This window comes from Mirounga angustirostris, unplaced genomic scaffold (genome assembly GCF_029215605.1).
Source record: "Mirounga angustirostris isolate CCGP_5_RB_7025 unplaced genomic scaffold, mMirAng1.0.hap1 SCAF_6, whole genome shotgun sequence".
Lineage (NCBI taxonomy): Eukaryota > Metazoa > Chordata > Mammalia > Carnivora > Phocidae > Mirounga > Mirounga angustirostris.
The window spans coordinates 1,452,849-1,473,976 of NW_026991714.1; the positions used below are offsets into that span (position 1 = coordinate 1,452,849).

General features: G+C 40.5%; 1 protein-coding gene across 4 annotated transcripts in view; it reads right to left on the minus strand.

Annotated features, from left to right (window-relative positions):
• Positions 1–21,128, minus strand: part of ASH1L (ASH1 like histone lysine methyltransferase) — a 193,703-nt gene that overhangs the window by 107,904 nt on the left and 64,671 nt on the right. For all 4 annotated transcript variants that reach the window (XM_054507853.2, XM_054507854.2, XM_045876583.3 and 1 more), the window contains one exon: positions 15,198–19,767. In XM_054507853.2, the coding sequence (XP_054363828.1) occupies positions 15,198–19,767 (4,570 nt within the window). The remainder of the gene's footprint in view (positions 1–15,197; positions 19,768–21,128) is intronic.

Sequence of the window (21,128 nt, forward strand, 5' to 3'; positions counted from 1 at the left end):
AGCATTTGATAGAATCAGAGGTGAGAAGCAGAGTCAGACCTTAAATCAGTACATCCTATCTACTCCACAGAAGTCACTTTCCTAGTCTGTGTGTTTCCTCTACAGCATATTCGGGAAGAACTGGTGACTAATTTATCCATGGAACAGAGCAAACCTACTTTAAAGCTGTACACATAAGGTTCCTATATACATAAGAGGTCATAAAGACAAAGAAACAATTTCCTTTCAAAAAGTTACACACTTTTTGCCAAAACCCGAAATCAATGCAGCATAATTTAACACATTTCTTACTGAAGAGAAAAGTATGTTGTTCAGGAAAGATTATTTTTCTGGATAAAATATACTTGGTTCTGATACAGGATTCCTTATAACCAAAAAAGCCAGCTGTTGAGAATACATAATAAATATCCATCTCATGTTTATCAAAAAACTAGCAGTACTGTGAAATGTTTACTTTTAACTAGAAAAGAAATTACAAATAGAAAGCCTTACATGTAACTAGAAGCACAAAAGGTACAAGAAATCAAATACTTGAAGATGAGATTTTTAAGATCTGCCTCTAAATGAGAGTTAACTCCTTAATGAAGACGTGACTAAGTGAATGAAGAACAACCTGAGGACAGAAGAACTGAATGGAGCTACGTTTCTAGTATTTCCCTTTCTCTGAGAGAAATAATAAACCCCAATATCTTAAACCCCAGTATCTTAAATCACATCATTGTAAATCCTCTTTTAGCAGGCTCTTTTAGCGTTGCCCATAGGACTATGTGTTGCCATTCAAGAGTAACAAGTTAGATTTTTGGGAAACTGATATTGTGATAGTACATCCTATTTCTCAAACAGTGACGACTAATATGAGATCTAATCAAGAAGCAATACTGTTTATTGTTGAATCTTAAAAATAAATACAAAGGGATTTTAAAAACCAGCAGTACAATAAATCCCCCCTAGATTGTGGTTCAGATAAAATTTCCATCAAAGAGCTAAATACCACAATAAAAATATCTAAGTGAAGACATAACTTTATAAGTATTAATACTGAAAAATTCATACACTGGACAGATAAATATTTCCTACTCAGACACACAGCCAAGACAGAAGACAACAGTGGCCAAGAAGCTTGAGACATCAGTGAATTCTCTATCACTATTCTCCTGATGAACAGGCAAACAATCTTAGATTAACTACGAGGGAAAGGAGGTGTTGGAGAGTACTTTTTATAAAGTCTTCTCTCTCAGTCATAAACTAACATTTATTGAGGGCACTTTATATGCTTAGTCCTATGCTAGACATTGTGCAGGTGGGGGAGAGATATAAAAACAGCATACAAGTCTCTGCCCTCAAGGAGCTGATCTAGGATCTTGAATGTCATCATGTACTACATTTCAGATGGCATTTGTGCCATCCATTCTTGAGCTCCGTCTTCAGTTTCTAGGCTATTTGGTAACGTTTCCCAAATTTCTTGCTCATCTTCAAGAAAGTCTTGATGAGGCTTCAACTGTACCTTTGATCATCAGGATATCCTGAGAATCACCCTGCCTGGCCTCACCCACCTCAGGGTAAAAGAGGGTACAGGCACTTTCTTCAAAGCTCCTTCTTTTGGTGGCATCTGGAGCTGCAGAGGAGGCAGTGGGAGGTGGAATGGGGGGTCAGATCCCCGGAGATCGTTATTGGCAGCATTGTACAGCAATTCCTGAGAAACTGAAACAATTGAGAGAGACATGGCTTAGCTCACTTAGCTTCTGAGCCGCTTTTCATTTCCTGAAAGTAATGGAGGCCAGCAGCCCATTCTTAGGATTTAACAGGAGATTGGAATAAAACTTCATTCAGGATGGTTCTCATTTTTCATTTTAAAAGTCTGTTTGAATTCCCTTTTCATAAAAAGCAGAGATGTTCTTAACACTATTCCATATTTAAGGGGAATAAGGATGTATCCCTGAGATATAGATCTCTAGGGTTCGGTAATCATCAGAATCACTAATTCCTTATTTCATTTTAAAACGTTGCTTATAGGATAGTAAGATGAGGAGAATACCTGAAAAAAATGACCTAATGATGTAAAGCAACCAAGATTAAGACTGGAAAATGATGACCAAAACTTACATGCACGAGGTAGCAACCTGTTAAAGATGTTCAACCTGGCCTAACAGCAGAAATCATAGGAAATCTGCAAACATTACCTCCAACTGCCAAAAACGTACTGTGCAGCTGGGTGGCTAGAGAAGAGCAAAGTAACACCCAGAGAGAACAAGCATGTCCATTTCAAAAGCGACCAATAAATCCATGTTTCAAAACCTAAAAGAGAGTGCAGCGCAGAACTGTGTGTGGTGGAATGTTAAGTACATCACCAAGGGGCAAGGTGCCCTGAGTCTGAGTCCTGGCTCTGCTACAAATTAGATTTTAAGATCCAGGCAGGTAAATGCACTTGAATGTTGGTTTGATAAAGCACTCTAACTCACACGGCTAATGTGAATTCCGAAGTGAAGCAATGTAAAAAATTAAAAGGGTTTTTATAAATGTCATACTATTACACGTAAATTGGCTCCTTAGGTTTATCGTTAAATTTTTAGACCCTAATTACTTAATAATGTCACTGACAGGTGTAGGCAACTATTCGATATTAAAATAACAAAGAAGGGTAGGGACTTATGCCCAATTAGGAAATGGAACTAATGTAGACTATCATGCATCATTCTTAAACATGAAGAAGAGCCAGTAAAAGAGGTACGTCTGACAGGGAAGTAGGAGTAAGAAGGTACCTCCAAGGCTCATAGGTACCCACAAGGCTGGAAAAACCTCCTCTGAAGTGAATCTTGAATCCACTGACTCTTGAGTACAGCTTCTCCAGGGCTATGGAGATGGTTATGCTCTGGATTACATCCATAAAACCCGATGTGCCCACAGGAGGCACGAGAACTTGTCCAACTCCGTTCCGGAGGAGTGCGGCCGTCTGCTTCCCCTGCTCGCTCCTCACATCTCCAACAACGTGGCGGACTCCTCAGGGCGGCGACTGCGCGGCGGCCTCTGTCACGTGATACAGGTTTCTTCCTGTCTCATCAGGGGTCACTTCAGATCTGCCTGGGGGGGCATGTGAAGCCCCTCCACTCCTTGTAGGACAAGAGGTTTGTATGGATTCCAGTTCAAGAAACTCTGGTACTCCATCAAAGAATACACACGGAGACTACATATAATTTTACTTATCAGAGACTTCTCATCATTTCTCATTTCAATATAGTATAAAGCCGACTAATTAAATACTTCAGAAGTAAACAGAATATAACGGGATTCTTCAATTCACAAAACTATTGGGTAGAAACACTACTGAGTGTCTCATTACTCAGATATCTGGCAGCTTCAGAAATATGTTTAGAAATGCCACACACATAAATGAAGTAGAAATTACAGATAAATCACAAAAGAAGTACCCAAATAAAACTGCACTTCAGCATAAATGTATGTTGATTACTACATGTATATTCTTTCTCTTCAGTTGGAAAAACAGAGATCTTCATGTAAAACAGAAGGCAGACTATCAGTAAGGAGGGAAACTGAAAGGGGAGAATATCATAAATTGGGAAAATAATGAGGGAACTAAGAACTGAACACACTCAGACATGTGAAGGAGCCTTGGAAGTCGTATTAACTATATGGTCTCTGGGTTTTACCTGGCCACTATTCAATGAGCTTTTAAACATAAAGACAGACTTTGGGGAAACATTTTTGCCAAATTAGACAAAAAGGGGGAAAGATGATACTTATACAGCAAAACCATAAGAGGAAATCATGGATAAGAAAGACAGAAAGTTGAGAAAACAAAAAAAGAACATAACTGGATTTTAAGGGACAAGAATCTGGAAATCTTTCCATGATACCCAAAAGTGGGTGGAAACCAAGAAGCTGTTTTGAAGTTGATTTGTCACAAGATATCTTGCTTGATGTCTACACAGGAGGAACTGAAACCACTCTAAGATAAAAAAAGAAATATTACATTTACAGATGCCTGGGTGTGAAGACAAATGGGCATGGGAGTGGAAGGTGTTGCAAAGAAAAAACTGGAGTAATAATTCAACCTAACTACTTCATTGAAGCCTGGAGTATCCTAGGCTAAAAATGAAGAATTTCCAAATGTAAATTAACAAAAGAACACAATGAATGAAACCAACGGCTGGTTGGATAAATCATGTATTTCTTCAGTGTAAATCCACTATGAAAATTTTCATAACTTATAGTTATGAATTCTGGTCATGCCCTGTTGGGAGCTCAGCACTAAAGACCCAAGAAACCAGGGAATGGTTTGGGTAAGCAGAATGTTTGATGTTTCTTTCTTTCTCTTTTAAAAAGATTTTATTTTTCAGTAATCTCTACACCTAATGTGGGGCTGGAACTCACGACCCCGAGATCAAGAGTCCCACGCTCCTCCGACTAAGCCAACCAGGTGCCTGTGTTTGACGTATCTAATGCTAGAAATATCTTTGGGTAAGCTACGGGAGAACAGATTAAGTGTACCAGATTTGGAAAGACACCATGCTGTAACCAGTTTATAGATGATATACATTTATTTCAAAATCACATATTTAAAACTAGTTTCTAACATTTAAATCATTCCTGCTCACCAAAACTAATGCATATTGTAAAATTTTAATTTGAAGAAAGAAGTTTATATTATCATTTACAAGTCAAGGCTATTGGCAGTGTTTGTTGATCAGTGAATGAATCAAAACTGGTTATAATACAAATGAATACCATAGTAAAAGAATGTGAACATAAAATACCAAACTATCTGGAAGTTTCTGATCAGGTTTTTTTGTTTCCAGATTCAAATTCTGAATCCTTTGCTATGGTTCACAGCTCAGGAGCCCTGAAAGCTTCTCTTGAATGAGCTGAGCACTGAGACAAAAGCTTGGTCCATGAAAAAAACAGCTGTTCTCAATTGTGGAAAATACATTTACTGAGAGCAATACATTTCATCTGACTCATCAATTAAATGCACAAGAGAGAATGATTCAGAGCCTATGCTGGTGATTTTTAAGCTAAAAAGTGTTTTTTTCCCTCTAATTAGGCTATTTCTCATAATATCCAAATCAGATTATTCACTGAAATGGAATTCCTCTGGAAATCCCCAAAACTGCACAAAACAGAACAATTTTCTGACCTCATCTCCACATGTTCACACTTCACTTTTGGGTGTATCTTTAGTTTTTTTTTTTTTTAAAGATTTTATTTATTTATTTGAGAGAGAGAATGAGATAGAGAGAGAGAGCATGAGACAGGGGAGGGTCAGAGGGAGAAGTAGACTCCCTGCCGAGCAGGGAGCCCGATGCGGGACTCGATCCTGGGACTCCAGGATCATGACCCAAGCCGAAGGCAGTCGCTTAACCAACTGAGCCACCCAGGCGCCCTGGGTGTATCTTTATACATGCTGGTGAAATTGTCGTAAATCAGAAAATTCTGATCAATGCGCACAGTCTTAAGTTAAAAAGAAAAAAACACAGTATACGTCACTTCGACTATTATGCTTTTACAATGAATATACTTTTTTCCAAACAAAAAGAAAATTTAGCTCTAATTTATGCTTGGGGGACAAAATAATTGTCAAAACCTATTTTTAAATATATATGTGGGTGTGTATGTACGTGTATATGTATTTATACATCTATAATTTGTAAGCTATAAATGGGAAATACCCCATGCTACCACTCTCCCCATTTTGAAATCAGGTTGCAGGTTCTGACATGTACAGCCAACCATGAGTTGAAAATGCTGGAAAACAGGGATGGATATGTGATTCTCCAGGTCAGAAACTATTTCCCGTTAGGCCTATCTGATGTCTACCTAATGTAAATACATACTTAATTAACTTGAATTAGTTATGAGGGCTGGATGAAGCTAGAAAGCCTAGTCTGGCTTCCATGTGAAATCACTACAATTCCATGTGTACCAGGCGGGTCTTAGACCATTAGTCTGTAACAGTTACTATAGAAGGGTACATAAGTTAAAATAAGCTAAACACCCCATAAACATCATTTATAAAATAATTAGACCTGTTACCCTTTTTAAAGCTTTATGCAATTTGTTTAATCCAAATCTGCTCAAGTAATTGTCAGTTTGCCCATCTATGAAACAAGAGGTTAGTAACCCTGCTTCAGACTACCTGGGAAGGACTATCCTTCCTACCTGTGCCCCGATCTAATTTTATTCATTTTTCTCATATTCACATCAACATAATCAGATATGCCTGTTTTATGCCAACGAACACTTAATGATAAATCTACTCGATACAAACATCTTTTTTTTTCCTTAATCAGTTATCAGTTGAGATAGGCTTCATTCAGTATTTAGTACTCTTTTTTTAAAAAGATTTTATTTAGCTGAGAGAGAGAGAGCCTGCGTGCGCCCACATACGCACGCATGCACTGGGTAGGGGAGAGGCAGAGGGAGAGGGAGAAGCGGACTCCCCACTGTGCAGGGAGCCCAATGTGGGGCTTGACCCCAGGACCCCGAGACCATGACCTGAGCACATGCTTAGAAGACTGAGCTACCCAGGTGCCCCAATACTCTAAGAAAAAATCTAAACTGGTTGGAGTAATTTTAAATTTACAGAAGATTTGTAAAGACAATATGAAGTAAGACTTCTCATATATCCTTTACCCAACTTCCCCTAATGTTAACCTCTTATATAACTATGGTACATTTGCCAAAACTATGAACTTAACTTTAACATAATTTTTTCACTTATGTCCTCTTCCTGTTCTAGGGTCCAAATTAGGATATCACATTGTATTTAGTTGTCATGTCTCCTTAATCTACTCTGATTTAAGACAGTTTCTCAGTCTTTCCTTGTTTTCTCAGGTCCTTAATACTTTTGAGGAGTACTGGTCACATATTTTGTATAATGTCCCTTTTTTGGGCTTGTTTTAGTATTATCAGACTGGGCCTGTGTTTTTCAAAACAGTACTGGGGATGTGAGTTTTTGGAAAGAATACTACATTGTATCAGAGGGTACATGTTGCCCTCTGATTTATCATTGGTCAAACTGAACTTGCTCCCAGTTAAGGTGCTGTCTGCTAGGCCCCTCCATTATAAAGTTACTATTTTACCCTTTCTGTATTCTGTTATGTGGCCTTAGGTCACTAAGTTCAGTCTATATTCAAAAAGTGGGGAATTAAGCTCCACCTCCTTGAAGAGGATAGTCTACATATAATATTTGGAATTCTTCCGTAAGGAGGATTTGTCCTTTCCTCCACTGATCTATTTAATCAAGTACTCGTATTTTTCCCCCCAAGTAAGCTCTACACCCAACATGGGGCTTGAACTCACAACCCTCGAGATCAAGAGTTGCATGCTCTTCTGACTGAGCCAGTCAGGCGCCCCATACAATCATTTATTTATATCAACATTGAATAGTAGGTATTTACATATTCTTTACATTATAATCCATACTGTCATTACTAATTTTGTTGCTTAAACTATTTCTGCTTTGGCCACTGGAAGCTATTTCAGGATAATGTCCAGAAGGTAATTGGCAATTTTGTAATATATGGTATAGTAAGTAGTTTTTTGGATATTTTAACAGGATACGAATTAATGTATAATGAATCTATCTCCAAATTATGTCTAGAAAAAATATCAGCTGCTAAGACTGAGGTCAATTTAAAATAACAAAGTTTAAGGGCACCTTGATGGCTCAACTGGTTGAGGGTTGAGTGTCCAACTCTCGGTTTTGGTTCAGGTCATGACCTCAGAGTTATGAGATCAAGTCCCATGTGGGACTCCGTGCTCAGCAGGGAGTCTGCTTGGAATTCTCTCTCTCTCCCCCCATCCCCCTGCTTGCACTCTTTCTCTCTAAAATAAATAAACCTTTTTTTTTTTTTTTTAAGATTTTGTGTATTTTTTTTGACAGAGAGAGACACAGCGAGAGAGGGAACACAAGCAGGGAGAGTGGGAGAGGGAGAAGCAGGCTTCCCACGGAGCAGGGAGCCCGATGTGGGGCTCGATCCTAGGACCCTGGGATCATGACCTGAGCCGAAGGCAGCCACCTAATGACTGAGCCACCCAGGCGTCCCTAAAATAAATAAATCTTTAAAAAAAATTTAAAAAACAAAGTTTAGTTATGCTCTTTTCACTTTAAGAATAATGTGACACTGAAACAATCACCTGACAAGATGCAAATATTTTCTTGACAGAATGTGTAATTACGAGTAAATAATAAACCAGAATTGCTACAAAATTTAAAGCTGTAAGAATTCTAACTGTGTGCACTTCCTCAGAAATCTAACATTTACCACTATACAAACCGCTGAGATCACAAAAGATAACATACTAAACCGAACTGTCCACTTTCCGTCCTTCTCTAACCAGTCTCTGCAGCACCTGCCGCTGACTGTAAACTCCCCTTAGGACAAACCCAGCGTGCTCCCTGTCTCCAGGGAGCTTTCACAGCTTCCACAATCACTTTCCGAAAACGTTTATCTTCAGGCTGATTTCTCTTCTGAGCTACAGATCTCCACATCCCAGTAACCAGCACGAAACCCAAATCCACTTTCTGCTCCAACCATCTCCTCCTGTATGCCCCCTTTCATTCAGTCACAGGGCTGTCCAACCAATTCCTGAAAAGAGGGATCTTACAGACATTCTAAAATCTCCCCCTTTCCTCACCTCTTCTTAAAATGGACTTCTATGCTTTCTTCATCACTACCTTAGTTCAGGCCCCCATAATATTTTGCTGGGATGATTCCCAAACTGGCACACCTGATATCTTTCCAGTCCATCTACCATAGTGCTGTCAATATAATCTCAGCAAATCATTCTTCTTTAAAACCTTTAACTTCGGGGCGCCTGGGTTGTTCAGTCGGTTGAACATCTGCCTTTGGCTCAGGTCATGATTCCGGGGTCCTGGGATGGAGCCCCATATAGGGCTCCCTGCTCAGCAGGGAGTCTGCCTCCCCCCCTGCTCATGCTCATGCTCTTTCTCTACAATGAATACATTAAAATTAAATACATACATACATACATACATACATACCTTTAACTTCCCATTGCCTATAGGGTAAACCCTATTTAACTCCTTGGTATCTTATATAAACAAGAGGTTTTATGATCTGTCTCCTGCCTATCTTTCCAGCCTCATCTCCTGGGTCCCATATCAAACTGTTTGCAGTTACCCAAGCACACTATCAGATCTCCAAGACCCTGAAAAGCTTATTTCTCTGTAAGCAATAGTCTTCACCCTTTATTCTTTGCACACTACACTAAAAATGTCTATCTCCTCAGTTCCTCTCTTCTCTACCCCCAAAACATGTTGTGAATATCTCCATTTTAGGAACTATCAATAATTGTTTTTTTAAGATTTTTAAGTAATCTCTACACCCAATGTGGGACGCAAACTCACAACCTGGAGATCAAGAGTCACAGGCTCAACTGACTGGGCCAGCCAGATGCCCCTGGGGCTATCAATAATTATTTGTATACATGTCTATGTTTTCTGCTGAACTGTAAATTCCTGATGGCAAGAAATGACATTTTATTCATGCTTGTATCCCCTGCTCCTGGCAAACAATAGACAATAACTGTGAAGGGGGCTGCCTCCTGGGTGGCTCAGTCGGTTAAGTGACTGCCTTTGGCTCAAGTCATGATCTCAGGATCTCAGGGCTCCCTGCTCAGCTGGGAGTCTGCTTCTCCCTCTGCCCCTCCTCTTCTCATGGTCTCTCTCTCTCAAATAAATAAAATCTTAAAAAAAAAATCTAGACACATTTCTGTTTGCTTATCAAAAGAATGATTGTGAAGAAGATAGAGAGGCTCCAAGATACAAGCTAACAGAAGAATTCAGACTTTTGATATAATAATTTATCTGTTCTTTGTCTCAGATTCCTGGCAAAGAGCTTCAAAAACCCTTGGAATTTCCTGAGTGATAGAAGTGTCTTTGTTATGCCAAAGAGGTGATTTAAGGTGGGCCCCAAGATAGCCTCACTGATGGGGCTGCTCACTAGAAAGACCAATCACAGGATCAGAGGACTGAGATTTTGGGCCAGCCCAATCTACAGTGAGTGGAGAGGGGCTGGAGATTGGGTTCAATTACACAGTCAGTGATTTAATCAATCATGCCGATGTAATTAAGCCCAATAAAAACTCTAGCCCCAGAGGCCTGGTGTTGCATCTTGATTGGTGAACACAGTGATGTGCTGGGAGGCGACACAGCCAGATGCCACAAAAAGAGGGCATGGAAGCAGTGTGTCCCCTTCTCCCCTCTAGATGTTGCTACAAATCTCTTCAATTCCTGATCTGCATCCTTTATAATAAAACTGTAATCCTAAGTACAGTGGTTTCAGTTAGTTCTTTTTTTTTTTTTTTTAAAGATTTTATTTATTTATTTGAGACAGAGAGAATGAGAGAGAGAGAGCACATGAGAGGGGGGAGGGTCAGAGGGAGCAGCAGACTCCCTGCCGAGCAGGGAGCCCGATGCGGGACTCGATCCAGGGACTCCAGGATCAGGACCTGAGCCGAAGGCAGTCGCTTAACCAACTGAGCCACCCAGGAGCCCGGTTTCAGTTAGTTCTGAGTCGTTCTACCAAATTATCACAACTGAGGGGCTGTGGGAAGCCTCAAATTTGTAGCAGGCTAGACCAGAGTGTGGGTGGACTGGGTCACTGAAACTTGCCCTGCACAGTAAGGTAGGTCTTTGAAGGACTTTGCTCTTAACTTGCTGAGTCTTTCCTAACTCCAGGTAACTAGTATCAGAACTGAACTGTAGGACACCCAGTTATGGTACAAAATTAGTGTCAGAACAGTGACTTCAGAGAGACCTTAATGGTTTTGTTATTGTTTTAAAGGGGAAGGAGACAAGTTCTTATTCTTAAAGCAAGTATTTTCCTGTATTAGACCGGTTATCTCATTTCCTGAGGACACTGAAACCAGACTCACATTTATTCTTCCAGCCCACCTCCTGTAAGGGGTCTCTTGGGTGACTCTAATGTTTATGTAGATAATACATTCAACCACCTCATCTGTCTTCTCACTCACCTTCACCTCAATCCTACACCTCTTATAAGTTCCTTCTCATAACTCTTAGAGGCCTCGAACTCAAATGTTCCTTAGAGACAGATACCCTGCTTGAACATCTGAACCAGGCCAGGAACAGAAAACTACAGGAAACGGAGGACTGAGGGGAGCTGAAGAATGCATATCCCAGGGGCGCCTGGGTGGCTCAGTTGGTTGAGCGACTGCCTTCGGCTCAGGTCATGATCCTGGAGTCCCGGGATCGAGTCCCGCATCAGGCTCCCTGCTCGGCAGGGAGTCTGCTTCTCCCTCTGACCCTCCCCCCTCTCATGTGCTCTCTCTCATTCTCTCTCTCTCAAATAAATAAATAAAAATCTTTAAAAAAAAAAAAAAAAAGAATGCATATCCCAACCAAGGTCGGGGGGTGGGGGGTCGGGGGGGCCTGCTACTACTGAGACACAGCCACTGATGTCATCCAGGAAATGTGGATTAACTGTTGCCAGATGTTCTGATTTTTCTTCTAAAGAAAAGCAGACTTCAGAAGACTTTCACTCTTATGTGAAATCTCCAGATTTTTTTTTTTTTTAAGATTTTATTTATTTATTTGACAGAGAGATAGAGAACACAAGCAGCAGAGGGAGAAGCAGGGTCTCCCCCGAGCAGGGAGCCCGATGCGGGGCTCGATCCCAGGACCCTGGGATCATGACCTGAGCCGAAGGCAGACACTTAACGACTGAGCCACCCAGGCGCCCCTCGAAATCTCCAGATTTTTAAACTTAAGCAATTAATTTTTTAAAAACAGAAGAGATCACAAATGGTCCCAGATAAACCAAATGGCTGTTAATCACTACTTTATTTATTTATTTTATTTTTAAAGATTTTAATTTATTTATTTGACAGAGAGAGACACAGCGAGAGAGGGAACACAAGCAGGGGGAGTGGGAGAGGGGGAAGCAGGCTTCCCATAGAGCAGGGAGCCCGATGTGGGGGTGGATCCCAGAACCCTGGGGTCATGACCTGAGCCGAAGGCAGACGCTTAACGACTGAGCCACCCAGGGGCCCCTAATCATTACTTTAAATACTGCAGTTCCTCGGGGCGGTCCTAGGCCCTCCTTTCTCACTCTGTACTCCCTCCTTAGGGGAGCACCATCCATCACACGATGACAGATACACAGACGGTTCGTAAATTTATAATCTTTTTTTTTTTTTTTTAATAGTACAGTGAAAGAGCCACACATAACTGATAAAGAGAAGAATACCAGGACAATATGGAAATTGTGCGAGTCCACACATGATTTTTCAAAGCACATTAATGTTCTGAAGCACCAAGTTAACAGTGGAAGAGAATATATTCACACAAATGAAATGGAGTAAACCATGGAGCAATGCACTTCTCTTCACAGTGCCCATTCATCATTCATCCCATATTCCTCTTCTTGGCTCCAACTGGTCAGAGATTTTCTGATGAGTGCTTATCCTGTGCTTTCCCCCAATCTCCATGCAAAAAAAACCAAACAAGGACAATAAACCAGAACCAGCTATATGTGGCATCACTTCATTTATTTGCCAATTTTTGTGTCTCCAGCTGAGCAGCTTCAACCCTTCTTTATAGTCCCTTCTATCAAGTTACTTTTATTTCCTAAAAAGTTAAAGCCTATGTTTACTGGAGTATCTCTTTATTTATTAAACAACTTGTCTTTTTAACTGCTGCTGGCTGGCATTTTCTAGAATTATTTTTCTTGGTGCTCTGGTTACAAAGTTGCATACATTTGGCGAATCTGCTCCCAGCTTTATCTTTTCCAAAAGCCCTTTTATTTTCAGTGAATGATATTGACAGTTTCTCAAAACCTCCTAGTGAAATGCCCCTATCTCCAGCCAAAACATCTTTATTGAGCTCCAGAACTAGATCTCCAACTGCCTGCTCAGTATCTCCACTTGAATGTTCTGAAGGCATCCCAAAGGTTATGCAGATTAAAAGTGAAAACTGTGCGCTCCTTAAATGTGTGCCTCCTCCCGGCTGGCACCAGCCCTCTCCAGTGTGCCTGCACAAGTCCACCAGCTGCTCACCTAAGTGCCACCGTTTCCTCCAGACAGACCACCGCGCCACCTACAAACCAGTCTCCCTATAGCTATTTTTCTCCTCTGCAGTGCAGTGTTCACACATGGGCCAGAATGATCTTTTAAAAAAGCAAATCTAAAATCAACACCCCTCTGTCCCTTGCCTAAGCCTAGTATAAAACCTAAACTCTCCGGACACGGTCTGGCTTCTCTATTTGCCACAACTCTGGAACCATTCTGGTGTTCCTGTCCGGCCACAGTGACCCCGCCGCAGAGTCTAACGTCCAAGCTCTTCGTCCAGGACCTTCAACTGTGCTCTTTACTGAAACCTCAGCTTGAGAAGCCAGGGGCTTCTCATCCTTCAACTTTTTGTCCTTGGGCCATAACTAGTAACTTTATCTAAACAGGTGTCCCCCTCCCCTAATGATCCATCTGACACTGTTGCATTAACTCGATGGCGTTTTTCCTCAATTATGCCTTTATCTGCGTGCTTGCTACGCTGTGTCTTCCTTCACTAAAGCTGAAAGTTAACGAGGCCTGCCATCATGTCTTTACTATACGCCAGGAACAGCACCACGTTTTAGAATTTAATAAATAAAGGAAGGATTGCATGAATGAATGAATGAATGAATAAATGAGTAAATGGACTCCCATTTTCCCAGCTAACTGCTGCTCATCCTTCACGTAACAAACAGTTTAGAGTCACTTTCTCAAGGATGGCTTGCTGAGTTAGGCCCCCATTCCACACTCTCATAGACCCTGTTCTTCTTCTTTTTTTTTTTTAATATCCCTTTATCGATTTTTAATGACATTTAACATGTAAGTTTTTTTATTACCCCTCTCCTCCATTGTAAGTTGCATGAGAACAATGAACTTGCATCCCTTATTCCCTAGTATATCACAAGGGCCCACAAAGTAGAATGCCTGGCAGACAGATATTCAATAACTGTTGTTGATTAAATATTTATCAAGTACTTACTGAATGAATCTAATTATAAGTTTAGAAACATTTTTTTTTCTCTTTATTACATTGTTAAAAACTAAAGAATGCTCAGTTTCTCAACCAAAATGGCTTTTAGTTTTTTTAAAAGTTCATGAATAATGAACATCAGGAGCAAAAACTTATCTCTGAGGGGTTTATCATTTCCTCTCATGCACAAGTTTTTAATCTTTGGGGGAAAACTACTACCGATTAACATCTGTGTACTTACTATGTGCAAACCCCTTCAGTAAACACTATAATCTCATTACTTGTCATGATTACCTTATTATTACCATTTTATAGGAATGGATATAGAGGCTTAGAGAATTTACTTAGAGAATCTGATGAAATGTATGGATTTTCTCCTGAAAAACACACACAAACATACATACACATAATTTTATTTATAACAAGAGAGGTTCTATGGACTCCCTAGGGTTAATTTACAAACCCCCAGAGTTGAGATCTCTGATAAAGAACTTCTGATGAGAGATGCCTTCTACACGATTGGGCAATGCTGCCTGTTCCTTGTTTTCTATCTTTGTTTCACTTAAGGCACTTTGTACATGTTACAAATGTATTTATTGTCTAGATTTGCTTCATGTCATTTTATATACATTTAAAGCAGCTTTTATGAAGATATCTAGAGATAACTCTGCAGAATGAAGTCCCTCTGAATACTGTTACCTTTTATGAAGCTGATAATTTTGAATGCTTAGATTTGTATTAAGAGACATACAGGGTTAACAACATTTCTTCCTATAACATAAAATCACTTATAATTATTAGATTAGCATATATTAAAAATCCTGCACAGCTACTAACAGATATCTAAGAGCCATTTATCACTGAAGAAACTGTAAAGGCCTTTCTGCATAAGAAAGAATCATTTTTCCTGGTTTCCAAAAGTTGAGTGTTATTTGTTTATATAATATCTCTTCTCAATATTCAAAATTATTGCAAAAGCATGCCTTATCTTACTTCTCACATCTATTGAAAATGAGAACTTTGAAGACAACATTCCACATTTATTTATAAAAACAAAAACAAACCAAAAACCAGTAGATCTATTAAAGGTTCACATACATGTATCAGGCAACCTGTAGGCAAAATAGCCTTCTTTTCGCACACAAGTAACAAGGAAACGAAGAAATCACCGCCTTACCTGTCATGGTCTGTACCGCCCTTTCGCTGGAAGGCAGTGGCTCTTTCCTGTGAGGCCGAGTTAGTGCAGTGTCCTGTGCAGAGAACAGTCCAGGACTGTCAGTTAGTTTCTTCCGGCCACTGGAGTTAGGGTTTGAAACTCTGCAGCTGCCTTGCACTTTTGCACTTGTGAAAAGGTTTGTGTGCTCGTCACTGCTAGCTGGATCAGAGGTGGGAGTGAACCCTCCAAGGGATGAACCTGGAGAACTCTCCGAACAGTCGATCTGTAAAGGTGTTTGCAATCCCAAAGCCAGTGGACTAGATTCTGAAGGCTCTCGGTGGACCCACTGTTCTTCTCTATTTATTAAGCTTTTGGAAGGAGAGAGATGAGGGCAGGACATATGACATCGGTGCTTTTCCTTATGTTTATATCGCTCTCCAACAGTTTCCTTTCCAAATCGATAGCGCTTCAAAGACTCCAAAACAGATCTGGAAGAGCCAGTGTCCATGGAAACCTGGGGTTGCTCAGAAGAACGGTGTTCTCTGTGCTTGTGACGGTGCCTATGTTTGTGCTCGACCATCCAACCATAGGCCATCTCAGGAGGGACACTAGGGTAGGTACTCATGGAAAGGAGGGGAGTCCTGCTGGTTGTGAGAAAGGCCTCCTGTCGAAGTAGCTTATGCTTTTTCTTATGGTATTTGGTGGGATTGAGAAGTAAATGACCAGCATGCATATAGGAAGGAGGTGGAAGTGGGGGGGTGAAAGAAGGAGAAGGAGGAGGAGGATAGAGAGTGGGAGGGTACCTTCCATAGTAACCTAATCCTAGGGGAGTGGCTGTAAGGGGTGAGGGAGAATAAGGCATGCCATAGGAGGGATAGAATCCAGTACTAGAAAGAGGAAAACTAAGGCTATGCATGAAGGGCATCTCAGCCATTGCCTCCCTCATCTTAGGAGGTCTCCCTCTCTTCTTCTTTAAGTCAGGTTTTCGAATGTAGTGCAAAGGGTCTAAGGGGAAAGAAGGATGCGTATAGAAACTATTAAAGTTGATTCGAAAAATAGTTGGCAGCAAGTCTCGGGGGATAAAATGATGACTTCGATGGGTGATTCGAATTTCACTCAGACGACTTATCAATTCCTCCAGATCTGCAATAAAGTCCGGATCTTGTCTGCTTCGGAGCTGGGGGTATTTCTTTTTCCGTTTTCGTTTCTGCCTTTTCATCTTGTCATAGCTGAGGTAATCGTGATTCCTGCGCTTACATTTATGTTTATGTTTTTCTTTAAGACTGCTCAGGACTGTAGAGGTTTCAGGAGGTATCAGAGAAACATGTTCAAAAGAATGCCTCCTCTTTTTCTGTCCACAAAATTTCTCTGCTCTGTCTGATGTGCTGTTATTATCTGTTCCAATTCCACTATCACTGGGAATGGTCTCATCACTATGAGATTCACTAATGGGAGAAGGAGTAGCTTCTTTCAGAGAGGTGAGTTCACTCAAGTGTGAAGGAGAATTTGGCAACAAAGTAGGAGGAGAGAGTCGCCTCCTCCCCTTTGAGGCCTTCTTCATTGCAAGAGTCTGAATCATGCTGCCCTGTCTGGAGTGTAAATGCAAATATGGCACTGAACTGGGTTCAACAAAGCCTGCATCACTACTTACAGGGCTCTGACCTCCACTCGTCCCAGAAGACTGAGAGCAAATAGGTGATGGAAGAATCTCAGAACTACTAGCAGAGGAAGGCAGTAAAGGGGGAAGTATCTGTCCTAATGCTGAACCAGCTGCCTGCTGGGCGGTTTGCTCAAGGACAGCAAGGCTGGTAGGGCTACCAGAAAGAATGCCATTTAAGACAGTTTTTGGTTTTCGACCCCTTCTCTTTCCTATGTAAATGGTTCCTTTCTTGCTGACATTTATCTGTTGGCCCAATTTAGAGCCAAACGTGGCAGCAAGACTTGACACTGTATTATGGAGTTTGGATTGCACTTTCCCTTTATTACTTGATTCTACAGAGCTTGAAAGAATCTGATTCAACAGTTTCTTCCTCTTTAAAGTCTTCATTTTATTTATTTTGCGGATAATTGTTTTCATTAACTGTCCATTGTTTCTCTTAGAAATTTTTTTATCTGGTTCCATCTCAAGGTCACTCATGCTGCAGACAGTTGGCCTATGACTGTCGTCCAGATCATCTGGGTCCTGAAGCTGATCCTCACTCTCAAAGAAATCACTGCTGCTTCGATGGTTGTCACTTTCAGACTCCAGCTTGCTTGGACTCTCAGTGGCAACAAACGGAGCCACTGAGAGTACAGGTGGCTTCATCTTGACCGGTGACCTCATCTGCCTCTTAGGTCTGCCTCGTTTTTTCGGAAAGGGAGACACAGAAAGACTTTGTTTGAAGGAAGGAATTTCAATTTCTGGCTGTAAAATTGGGGGTTCTTGTTCTTCCTTAGACTGCAAAGAAAAAACTTTAGAGGCAGGTATTTTTAAAGTCCTTTTAGGTGGACCTTCCAGTTGAGGCATCTCCTTAGCTTTAGGTCTTCCTCTTTTGGGCTTATAAATATCAGACAAAAGGTCACTAGAGACACACATACTGGAGGATAGTTTGTGAGGAGCAAAAGCCTTGTGAGATGGTTTTTCACTATCAGTTAAGAGAGCAAGAGATGGAGTTGTGGACTTGCTCAACTTTGGCAATCGACGTTTAAGGAAGTCATGATCTACAAATGAAGATGGTCCAATGTTTTTCATAAACTTGGCTGGCTCGGAATTACTATTTGATAGTGAGCTACATGAAACATTTTTAAAAAGCTCTGATCTTTCTAGTTCTAGCCCTTTTGGAGACCGGCATGTGCTTCGTGCCACCACTTTAGTCCACCGAGGTTTTCTTCCTTTCCTTTTTTTTAATGGTTTGGACTGCAAACTAGAGCTGAGGCTTTCAGCAACCTGGCAGTGTTTGTCAGATGCAGTTACTGCACCAAGTTTTAGAAAGGGCTTGTTACTAAATAAACTAGTGAAGTTAACAACTGAAGGGGTAATTGCGTGAATACTGGATTCAGAAGTCAAACTTGGCTTTTTTCCCAGGGAAGAGCTTATTCTTGGAATATCTATATGTGTAGTTTTTGAATCAGTTAGCTCTTTATCGATCCCTTTACATTCAATATTCATGCTGTGACCCACAGACCTATGACCAATGTTCAAGTGGGTACTTTCAGAAGGAAACTGGTTCTTGCCAACAGATTCAGAAATTTCTTCCATTAATTCTGTGGTAGGACTTAAAAGTAACGGATTAGGGGTCAATTGTGAAGAAGTTTCAGGGGGACTTCTGGTTAAAGGATTAACAGATACAGTAGGTGATGGGGAAGGGAGATTGCTTTCTCCTACTGCACTAAAAGGGGATTTTGCTGTAGATGCATCAGAAGCAGCTCCCATTTGAAAGTCCGGAGAAGTGCAATATACGGGAGGTTGCTTTTCATGCTTTGAGGTTTCATAAGGCCCCCTGTCACTGGATGAGAAACTGTCTTGCTGAATGCATGTTCCTTCATTAAACATTTCTTTCTCCAAATTAATGATTTCTTTTCGAACTGAGAACTTTTCCAATATGCTCTCTTTACTCTGCCGTATAACATTCTTCTCAAAAGTTTTGCTGGTGGTACTATCTTTCAGGGATTCAGGAAGTTCCTGACTTTCATGACTACTGATGTTTGTACTACAAGAAGCCTTAAGTGGTTCCTGAGTGGGGAGCAGTGCTTCGGCTTTAAGGTTTATGGCATCTTTACTGATCAGTCCTGCCATAGAACAACTCACTAGTTTCTTTCCCATGTCCTTAGTAACTAATCCCATTGTTGAATTGGCTACAATCTTCTTTGCACAGTCCTTGGCCACGAGGCCAACAGTAGAACTCAACTTCTTGCCCAAGTCTTTATTAACCAGTCCGACCACAGTGCCGAGTCCTAACTTCTTTCCAGATTCCTTATTCACTAAACCTGGAACAATACCAATTCCTAGCTTCTTTCCTGAATCCTTGCTCAGCAGTCCTACTGTAGTGACAGTCCCTGGCTTTCTGCCTAAGTCTTTATTAATGAATACCGCTGTCGTGCCAGCTCCTAGTTTTTTCACAGAGTCCTTATTGACCAATCCTACTGTTGCATTAAACACTGGCTTTTTCCCAGGATCTTTAGTTACCAATCCAACTGCTGTGCTGATAGCTGGTTTTTTTATTAAGTCTTTATGTATTATTCCAGCTACAGAGCCAACACCTGCTTTCCTGATCAAATCCTTGCTAACCAGTCCTGCAGCAGTGCTAGTTCCTAACTTCTTCGGTTTAGTCTTGGAAGACTTAGAGGGAGGACAAGTTGCAATGAGCTGTGCCAACTTTTCTGTTACACTCGTTCCTCCATTAAGTAACGCTCTGTCCTTTAAATCAGGATCCCGGCTACCAACAAGAGTAGATGATGCCGCATTAATGTAATCTGTCATTTCTGAGTGCACTGGAGAAAGCTTCTTAGACAAAGGACTGTTTTCTCCCTGTGAATGAAGATGGATGCTCTCTTCAGATTGGCATTCAATGGCTGCAACATCACCTGTTTTCTTGTACAACTTTGAAGGGTCCTAAAATTTGAACAAGAAAAAGGATTCAGAGAGAGTAAACCTATCACTTCAGGTTAGCATTACAAGTGAACAAACCAACTGATCACATATCAGATAAAAGGTAGGCAACAGTGCTTTTTTTTTGAGGAAAAAAACAAACAAACAAACAAAACAAAAAAAACCTGATGAATGTTACACTGTGTCACAGGATGTGAGTTCCTCTGCTGCTGTCAGAGGCTAGCAAAATGTTCTTTGTTGACTTCCAACCTACCACATAAACCTATGTATTACTCAGTATTTAGAAAAATCCCTATTATTTTTTGACATTGTTTTAAAAAGGCAAATTACCAGTCTACTCTTACTTTACTTTAAACTAAATACACATTAGCATACAAATACACTGTTTCTGAAAAGAGAAATACTGTTACAATATCCCATGGTCCTCTTTTAAAATAATCAATCACAGCCTACCTCCTTCATTGATTTCAAAGATTTCCAACCAGCACTGTACGACCCCACCCACTTCCACTCCTTTAGCTCACTCTCACTTACGGTCTTGAATGAGTAGTCACTCCAGTTCCCTCTTAAGTGACAAGAATTAAAAGGACAATGAAATACATTCGTATTTTCTTTAGAATGTATTTTATATAACATTTTAGGAAATAACTTTTAAGTCATTAACATAAATTGTTATCCAGTTCATGAATCCTCACCATATACTTTACAAGTGAATTCGTTACTTCATAGAGCACTCTGTTTTACTTTTGGATAGCAATTAGAGAGTTGTCTTCTGGAACACCTGGGTGGCTTAGTCAGTTAAGCGTCTGCCTTTGGCTCAGGTCACGAGCCCAGGATCCCAGCGTCCTGGGATTGAGCCCTGCATCAGGCTCCTGGCTCAGTGGGGAGCCAGCTTCTCCCTCTCCCTCTGCCTATTGCTTCCCCTGCTTGTGCTCTCTCCCTCTCTCTCTGTCAAATAAATAAATAAAATCTTAAAAAAAAAAAAAAGAGTTCTTTTTTCCAGTTCTTCTTCTTTCCTTCAGCATAGATTTTTTTTTTTAAACAATTGAAGTATAATTGACAAAGTTGTTAACCATGAAATAGAAACACTTGAACAAATGGAAAGATATACTGTGTTCGTGGATAAGAAGACATAAAGATGACAATTTTTCCCTAAGCAAATTTATAAATTTAACACTATCCCAATAAAAATACCACCAGGATTTCTTTCAGAAATAAGAAAAATTATCACATTCATTGGAAAAAACAGACAAGCAAGAATAGCTAGCAAAATCTAAAAAGAAGAAAAGTAGGGGCGCCTGGGTGGCTCAGTTGCCTAAATGTGTCTTATTTTCAGCTCAGGTCATGATTCAGAGTTGTGAAAT